The 9610-nt window shown below is 35.4% G+C and overlaps 1 protein-coding gene across 1 annotated transcript; it reads right to left on the bottom strand.

Annotated features, from left to right (window-relative positions):
* Nucleotides 1-6367: 6367 nt before the first annotated feature.
* Nucleotides 6368-9236, bottom strand: LOC127974975 (beta-2 adrenergic receptor). The gene is made up of 2 exons (XM_052578624.1): nucleotides 8285-9236; nucleotides 6368-7584 (listed from the first exon to the last, which is right to left on the bottom strand). The coding sequence occupies exon 2, from the start codon at nucleotides 7464-7466 to the stop codon at nucleotides 6405-6407; it is 1062 nt and encodes a 353-aa protein (XP_052434584.1). The 5' UTR covers nucleotides 7467-7584; nucleotides 8285-9236; the 3' UTR covers nucleotides 6368-6404.
* Between the last annotated feature and the right edge of the window lie 374 nt (nucleotides 9237-9610).

Raw genomic sequence — 9610 nt, 5'->3', positions numbered from 1 at the left:
TAGTAGCCCTCCCACTGCCACAAAAGCTCTTATCTGATCGACAAGAAAACAACTCCAGGCTGTTTGTGACTGCTATTGAACTGCAGAGAATATTTTGCTGGGAGCGAGGTCCACTGTGTTGCTTTTCTTAACTCATTCAGGCGCTTTGATAGAAGACTGAAGGCAGTACAGTGGCATGCCAAAGTTTGGGAACCCCTTGCAGAATCTGTGTTAATAATTTTAACAAAATAAGAGAGATCATACAAAATGCATGCTATTTTTTATTTAGTACTGTCCTTAGTAGGGAATTTTACATAACAGTCGTGAATCATTCCAGGTATCCACAGATGTTATTAAGAACCAAGGGTTTCCAAAGTCTTTATTTTATTTTTATTTATTTTTTTGTCTTGTCGACTATATGTAAACATTGTTTATGTAAAATATCTTACTCGGGGCAGTACTAAATAAAAAATAACATGCATTTTGTATGATCTCTCTTATTTAGTTAAAATTATTGACAGATTCTGCAAGGGGTTATCAGACTTTTTCATGCCGCTGTATATATGTATTTGTAAGCGTTATTTATTATTATATTTTATTTTTTTTCAGTAATATGTGTATTCATAGCTTAATATGTGCTTGCTGACTAGCTGAAGTAGCTTGTCCAGGCTGAAAGACCAGCTTAGACTGGTTTAGGATGCTTTTTTAAAAAAAAGGTTCATTTAAGTTGTTTTAAACAAGTTGGGGTTTTCAGTTGAGTTTAGTTTCAGAAATAACACATGTGCCACATGTTCTCTCAATAATTAAACAAATCGAATAGAAACACTTTTCAATTGCATAGATAATATGCATTATAGCGTTCATCTGGTAAAATGTATAAATGGTTACTGAGCTCCTATAAGGTTCAAATGATTTGGTTTAAAGCACATACCTTTAAGACAATGAATCATCACATATTGTAAAGCACACACACAAAATGTATCTGGAGCTCATTAGTCTACTTCTCATAGATAATAAGCACATTTAAAGCTAATTTCTGTTCCCAAATCTTATCTAGTCAGTTGGGGGTCAGTGATTAAGTTCTGGCCCTTTGAATGGAGGTGCTGAAATGAAAGGAGACAAATTACAAGTAATTATCACAGTAAAACGGGCAAATAATTGCCTCCTTCACTGAGATATGTCAAGGTCATTTTTTTTTAATTATTATTAAAAGTGAGCATAGACTCTTTGATCCTGACATGTACTTTTAAGGGCATTTCTTTATGTTATCTCATCCAATGCTTTATAGCATTATGCACTGTTTCCACGTGTAGATGTTTAGCATCACATTTGAATGGAAGCCTGTTTTCACTACACAATAAAAAAAATATACATTTGCAATTCTGAGAAATTTTTCGAGATATAAACTATATAAATAGATATGTAAACTAACAATTGTAAGAATACAAATGTCATACACTGCTTTTATTTTTTGATTCTTTGTCAGAAACAATTTACAAAACAAAAAAACGAACACAGAATTGCAAGATGTAAACCCAGAATTCTGAGGGGGGGGGGGGGGGGTCAGAATTGTGAGGTGAAAAAAAAAAAAAGTTCTGAATTCTAATGTTATATTTTGCAATTCTGATACTCTGAACTGTGATATATAAACTCAGCATTATGAGGAAAACAATTCATATATTGTATTATTTTTGTTTTATTATTCTGTGGCATAAATGGTCTTCCATATTTCCCTCTAAGGCTGAATTAGGAGAGGATGGAGAGGTTGTTTTCAGAAAGTTAGAACAGGTTTACCTTTCATTTGTTTAAGTTGTTCTTTCTGGCCGGTGGAGATGTGATGCATTTTGAAAACAGTTTCTAATTGCTGCACTGCACCTTTGAAATGGAACTGACAGCTTCTGTTGGCCCATCACGATCCTCATATTCACATTCGAATCTTGAGATCAACAGCCTCGGTTCCCAAGGTGAAATGCTTTTCATTTCTTGACCCGAAGCAAATACCATGTCTTAATTTTTTTTTTTTTTAAGTGACAACTACAATCCATCAAATTAGAAGATAACTGGCAACAAATGAAACACCTGTCATTACAAAACATGTCCAAATTATTAAATACCCATCCATACCCGTTTACAGCTGATTGCCAGTTTGATCTCTGTTCAAACTGTTTGTGATCTCGGTGTTTCATTGAAATTCCATTTATCCCTTTGAAATACTGGCTACAAGTGAACACCACACTCTTTGAATGAATGGAAACACATTTCTTTGTCCTCTGATTTACTTCATTGTTGGTCTTTCAGAACAAGAGTGCATGGAGTTAGAGGTGGTTTTGATTGTGTGAGCAGTCTTTCTGCTCTGAAAAACCACACAAACATGAAAAGAACAAATTATAATTAGCATCTAAGCTCTCGTTGGCCATTTAAATACTATAGAACTAAATAGCAGTGTACAAAGATTTGAGTATAGCAATAGCACCAGATCTGCTAGATAAAACCTCTCATCTATCATTTCTGAAGACACTTAAGACAGCGAATCTTAGGACAGATAGTGAGAGCTATCTGAAAGGCCTAAAGTGTTTTCCCACAGGTTTTCATCTGCACATTTAGAAAAAAATCCCAATGTATTGGAAGTCAGTATGAGGATGAGTAAACCATTTCAGAATTGTATTTTATATATGGCTAAATCGTCTCTTTAAAAGAGTAAAGGAGCAGTTTATTAAGAAATTAAAGAAATGAAAAAAGGTGAATCTTTTAAAAGTCTTGCCACTCTTTTCCACATAATAAAGGTGAATAAGAAATTACAAAAGGACAAAAAAAAAAAGCACCATAAAAGGTTGCTCAAATGGATCGAAGTCTTCTGAAGTCAAATGTGTGAGGAAATCAAGGACAACAGAAGAATACATTTTGAATTTTGGATGAACTATTTCTTTGAGAAATTAATTTTAAGCCTGTACGAAGTATAAATGCACTCAAAATATGAAACTACATTTTTGGTCATTTTTAATGCTTTAAGTAATTATGCAGCACATGAACTCTTTGATACTATCTACATTATTATCAGTCTGAATCAGCGCTGAAAATCATCACTTTAGTTCTTTTATTCTTTCAGACACAATTATCATGTTAGATCACTGGCATATGAAGTCATTGAATGCATTTCATCCTTTGCATCTCTGCCATGCATAATAGAGGGGTATTGTGTCTCTGATCAACTGTTCTGCCATTTCTCATTTTCGCATGGATTCCACCGAAGTGATATATTTAGGGTCATTTTCTTTAAGCACAGACAGACCTGTAAAAACGGCATACTGATTGCCAAATAGAACAGAATCTGAAGTGGAGTAAAATAACTGCTGCTGGACTTAAGTCATTGCTCATTTTATAGCACACAATACATGTAGAACTTTTTCTCCCAATGTTTTCTAAGGTCTTAATTTAAAAACTTTAATGAATGTAACCATCACAAATGAAACCAATACATCAAATGTGACTTTAACATGTTCCATGCAAGCAAACAGCCACCAGCAAAGGCAAATTAGAGTAATGCGACCTTCCTCCTAGTATGATGTGCCAGTTTTATGGAGGCAATTCCGGGTCATATTTGTTATGGATGCCAGACACACATCCTTCATTATGACCTTATAAATGTCAGATTAAATTGGCTTGTTTTGCAGGGCATAAATGGACAAACATAAACTCTGGATTAATGAAAACCACTTTCTCCAAACAACTCTATTAGGACAAAATATGGGATGACTAAGATGAAATATAGTGCTACAATACCAGCACTAAATTCAATTACATTTATGGCACAGAATAGTGTATTTTAGATATTCTATGGTCTCAAAGTGAGGTGAACGTACATACACATATGTCCTGTCCTCCTGCACATACACGTGACTGGTGCACTCTCCAGAAGGTTACAACGTGTAGAGAAAAAAAAAGAAAGAAAATGAAACACATTATTTACCAGAGGTCCTATGAGTAAGCAGCTGCCATATTTTGTTGTGATAAATAACAATCTTGCTATTGCTCCACTGGAATGACATTGAAATAAAAAAAAAATAAAAAAAGCTAAAGCCAAGCCATCTGCCCTCCTCCCAAGGTCTTATGGGAATTGGACAGCCCCCGGGTTCAGAACTGGACCCTCCAGGCTTGTCACATCTATGAGGGGACGAATGATTGGAGATTCACCAGACAGTAATCTCCGAAACAAGATTAAAGACAGTTTAGCAAAATTCTGATTTGAGATTAACATGGCTGACATTTGCCTACTCTGCTGGATCTTCAGATGCATCATGTAGTTGCATCACATCTGTGTGAGGGTATTTGCAAGAAGAGGGATAAGAGGTTTTGACGGGTAAGTTGTCCATTTGAGCTGTTAAGGCATGTGTAAAGCACAGAGATTGAGCTGTTGATGACAGATTTTACATTTTTGGGGCGGACTATTCCTGTAATCAGTAGTCTATTTAGATATTAGAGGATAAGTTGCTTATAAAATTTAAAAGTAAACGTTTTAAAAGCACTGTCATTGTCAGATCTATATATACATATATATATACAGTACAGACCAAAGTTTGGAAACATTACTGTTTTTAATTTTTTTTAAAGAAGTTTCTTCTGCTCATCAAGCCTGCATTTATTTGATCAAAAATACAGAAAAAACAGTAATATTGTGAAATATTATTACAACTTAAAATAATAGTTTTCTATTTGAATATACTTTAAAAAAAATGTATTCCTGTGATGCAAAGCTGAATTTTCAGCATCATTCCTCCAGTCCTCAGTGACACATGTAACATCCAGTCTATCACATGATCATTCAGAAATCATTCTAATATTCTGATTTATTATGAGTGTTGGAAACAGTTCTGCTGTCTAATATATTTGATGAATAAAAGGTTAAAAACAACTGCATTTATTCAAAAAAAAAAAAAATCACTTAACACTATCACTTTTTATCAATTTAACACATCCTTGCTGAATAAAAGTATTGATTTTATTTTTAAAAAAAGAAAGAAAAAAAATTACTGACCCCAAATTACTGACCAGTAGTGTATATTGTTATTACAAAATATTTATATTTTAAAAACTTTTTTTTTTTTTACTTTTTATTCATCAATGTATCCTAAAAAAGTATCACATGTTCTGAAAAAATATTAAGCAGCAGAACTGTTTCCAACTTTGATAATGATTCATCATATTAGAATGATTTCTAAAGGATCATGTGATAATGATCCTAAAAATTCAGATTTGCATCACAGAAATAAATGATAATTTAAAGTATAATAAATTTAAAAACAATTATTTTAAATTGTAATAATATATCACAATATTACATTTTTTATCTGTATTTTTGATCAAATAAATGCAGGCTTGATGAGCAGAAGAAACTTATTTCAAAAACATTAAAAATAGTAATGTTTCCAAACTTTTGGTCTGGACTGTATATATGACAGGAATTTAAAGTATATTTATAGTAATGATTCAATACAGAACAGACTTTTAATGAAGAATACTTTATTGTATATAGTACAAAACTGTGCAAAAGAATAATGGTCTAAATAAATAATAAGCATCAACCATGGGGTTTTTGGTATAATGTCTTGGCCCTTGACAAGAGTTACAAATTACACATTTGATATGAATACACTGATGAGAAAATGCATTTGTCTTTTATGACACAGCCTTCTAACACTAACCTAGGTTTTTATTATAAAAATTACACAAGCCAATAAACAATGAACCCTATAATAATGTATACTTTTTATGTCTTTACATTAATCCTTTTAAGTGTCAGTTATTGACCAGTGTATATCCACACATTTAATTTAAGCCACAATGTCTCAAAATATCAGTTCTCCACAATGAAAAAAAGATGTCAAATTAAAATTCTAGAGGAGCATCCATGTAATGTGTATGATGACCCCACCACTTTTTTTTTTCCGTGGGACTGTCATGATCCATGTTTATGGATATATTCAAATACAAGGTGAAATCATGTGACATAATGCTATGAGTCATGCAAAGTTTAGAATAAATCAAAAGAGGGGACCTGAGAATAGTTACATATGCCAGGTGGTTATGAAGGCCTTAAATTCCACTGGCTTCAATAGGCATCTTGTGGCCTAACGGTTGCAAATCTAGGCTAGGATAATAATCATAACATTTGATTACAAGGAATGGCCCATGTCCTCAATGTGTCTAGAAGAAAGCCAGTAAGCCTCAAGTTGATCCAGGGGGACTAGAAAAGCTGGCAGGTTAAGCTGGCAGCTGTGTTTCTAGCTGGTCTGGTAGACCCAGGAGCAGCAACAAACCAGCTATAAGCCATTTTAACCAGCTTGGTCCATCTAATGCCCAGCTAGAAACCAGATACTAAGGGGTCTAAGCACCACCTGAATCGGGCTACTGCTCAGTTATATCATTAATTAGGTTTGCTTGACTATTTCTTCATTGTCTTTCCCTCCATTTACAGTGTTTTCATACTCAGTCTTCTTAGGCGCAGTGTTAAATTGAGCGGATATGAGCAGCTGATACGCGCGACTTCTAAACTTCTGGTCTCTCGCGCCGTATATAATAACATTACAGCAGCTGTTTGAGGTCAAAATCCAAAAGGCAAAAAACGCAAAATTGCACCATTCATTTCCCAGCACATTTCCAACTACAAACACGGCGATGGGAGTAAAAGAAGCGGTGAAAGCCAGCGTCAGAGTGCCTATTGTCTTGGCAGCCTTGATGTCGGAGAAGGTTGGTTTCGTTGAGCTTTGACTCTCGTTCTCTGCAAGATGTTTTCTTCTTTTTGAATGCTGGCGGATTGTGGTGAGGGATATGATATTGATGACAATAGTACCTCCGAGTAGCGTAAAATCAAAGGCAGGGAAAAGTAAGAGAATGTTCCATGCTTGGGAAGGGAAGTCTGCGCTTCCAAGCGCGTAATTGCACATGCGACTGCAAGGATTGTACTCCAGCGCGATTTGATCGCTGAAAACCAATGGGGATATTGCCAGGAAAAAACTGCCCATCCAGGAAAAGACTATTAGTATGCTTGTTCTTTTTTTAGTTATGACCGATTCCTTGTGCAGTGGCCTCAAAACGGCAATGCTCCTTTCAATAGTCAGGAGGAAAATTGTTGTAATGGAAACTAAAGTGCATCCCGCAAACACAGGTCCGATAAAATTGCACGGGTGGAGAGGTGTGGCTTGGGAATTGCGCGCTGTCCACTCTGGCATTGAATTGTAGATCATGAGAGATACTTCTGCGTAAACGGAGACGGGCACCACAAAAATCCCCACAGCTAGGTCTGCCACGGCCAGTGAGGCTTTTAAATAACCCTGTGGAGTGTGGAAGTGTTTCGTTCCAACGACCACTGCTAATGTCAGGAGGTTCCCGAAGAGTATAGCAAGTATCAGTGATATCATGAAGACCACCATGAGTATCTTACTGGTCGTGGTACAGCAACACACACTGCAGTTTGCGAGCTCCTCTGGCATCCTTGTTCAGCTGCGCGTAAAATTCCTGTCAGTAGCACAGTGGTATTTCTCCTTCTGGCTCGGAGGCAAGGCACAGCAACCTGCTCATGGTGGTCTTTCCAAATTGAGAAATTCACTCCTGCCAAGAATGATATAATGATGAAAATGAATGTGTGAGTAGGCTAATGGTCATTCCACGAAAATGGTGCCATAATATTTGTACCCAAAGATATCAGCCACGAAATACTGACACCAGACACAATAATTGGTATTAATTGGCATTTTGGGCACATCGAGAAAAAAAAAAATAAGAATAAAAAATAAATAAACTGTATTAGGAATAATATACATTGTGATTGAAATTGTACAAGCTACATTGTATTTTTTTCAGTCTAGATTTTATTAAAAATTATTTTTTTTAAAAATCTTTTCTCATTTTAGTGTACATGAACGAACTTAAGTAGCCTAAGTTATAGATTAGGTGCATCAACCCTATTGTAACTAGCAATTATTAAAACAACAGAATTCCATAAAATAAATATTTTAAGCATGCTAACTTGTCATGGATAAAGCTATTACACATCTGTTTATGCATATTATTAAAAAATTTACCCGTGAGTATGTTTAAAATCTTGAATAACTTTAAAACCACGTTTTCAAAATGGAAAAGACTCATTTAACGAAATGACACTCACAAAATGACACTGGGAAATGTCACTAAACACCTCAATATTAGAACAAAAGGCTAAAGGAAAACCATTTGAGTTACCAATTAGGCTACTGCATGTGGATAGTGTATAGCATCTAATTGTAATGCGGTACAACTGATGTGGACGTACCTTAAAATGAAAATCCATATCTCCAACTTCTCGGCGCCTTCTAGCACATCTGAAAAAATATTGTCTACGAGTCCGGGCTATTCTGCCAAGATTCTTTATATATATGTATACAGTTTATAAGCAAACACCTTGACAAACTTTGCACCAGTTATGCATTTGGAGGAATGGGGAAATGTCCACTAGAAGCCCCTGTGTCTGACTGCTCTTTACATTACGCGTGTGCACGAACAGCCTTGAGCGCGAGGAGTGATGCCAGTCTGACGTGCGCTGCAGCAGTCACTGGATTCCCCCAGAGGCTATTGTTTACTTTTCCCTCAATTACTACACAGGCATAATCATTAGAGATTATCAATCACGAGTAGTTATCAACCAGTGGCTCCGTTATAAGAGCACCGCATCATGCTTAAAAAGCAATTGTGTGTATCATTGATATGCAACATTCAACGAACACAGTCAGAGCTAAAATACCTGATAAAAGAAAAAAATTGCAGTTGCCTGAATCCTTTGTGTGTGTGCACACACAGGCACCTGGGGGCAGCAGAGAGTTATACTGTTTACACATTTGTCTCACAAGTTCTAACTAGAAAGTAGAATAACAACGCTGCTGTCAACGTAATTGTAATTAGGAAAAAAAAAAAAACATTTACAGTTTTAGTTTTAGTGTGGTGCATGGATATCATGTTCAGATGACAAGGCTGTTCTCTGCAGAAACAAGAAATACAGTTAGTGAGCCAAATATACATGTGCTGAATCATCAATGGGCGCTTCCTTCACACAACAGGAAAACACTTTTAGGATTCTTTGACTAAGAAAACAGTGAAATGCATGCTGGCACTTTTAGTATTTACTAGAGTACTTACATGAAGTGTCAGACGATAATATTTGATACAACATTTATGCTTTTCATCTTTAAAAAAAAAAGCAATATGGCAACAGCTAGATAAGAGGCTCATATATAGGATGGGGACTTTATATGTCAGTGGGTTACAGTAAAATTATGCTGATAGGCCGAAGGTGAAAGGTTACTTCTTCCTCAAATTTGATAATGTGATATTCATAACGTATCCTCTACAAAGATAGTCAAAGACAATAGAATATTTGAAAACAGAATTACCCACATTTTGTGTCATGCATAGTCATCATAGCTATGTGTCAACTTAACCGAGAAAGACAAATGTCATTTGTGTTGGCTGCAGACCTTAATCATTGACCAGTAAAACGAAAGATTATGTCTTAAAACTACACTAACCCTTTAACTACTCGATCGAGTTATTAAACCTGCTGATAACCTCACACACTAATTCTCATGACTCATTTTATGGCAAT

This window comes from Carassius gibelio, chromosome B16 (assembly GCF_023724105.1).
Source record: "Carassius gibelio isolate Cgi1373 ecotype wild population from Czech Republic chromosome B16, carGib1.2-hapl.c, whole genome shotgun sequence".
In the NCBI taxonomy this organism is placed as follows: domain Eukaryota; kingdom Metazoa; phylum Chordata; class Actinopteri; order Cypriniformes; family Cyprinidae; genus Carassius; species Carassius gibelio.
Note: the sequence above shows the minus strand (reverse complement) of the source record. Positions and strands in the feature narration are given on the sequence as shown.

Bases quoted from the DNA above. Each gene is read 5' to 3' on its own strand.
- LOC127974975 (XM_052578624.1), bottom strand. From the start codon at position 7,466: ATGCCAGAGGAGCTCGCAAACTGCAGTGTGTGTTGCTGTACCACGACC.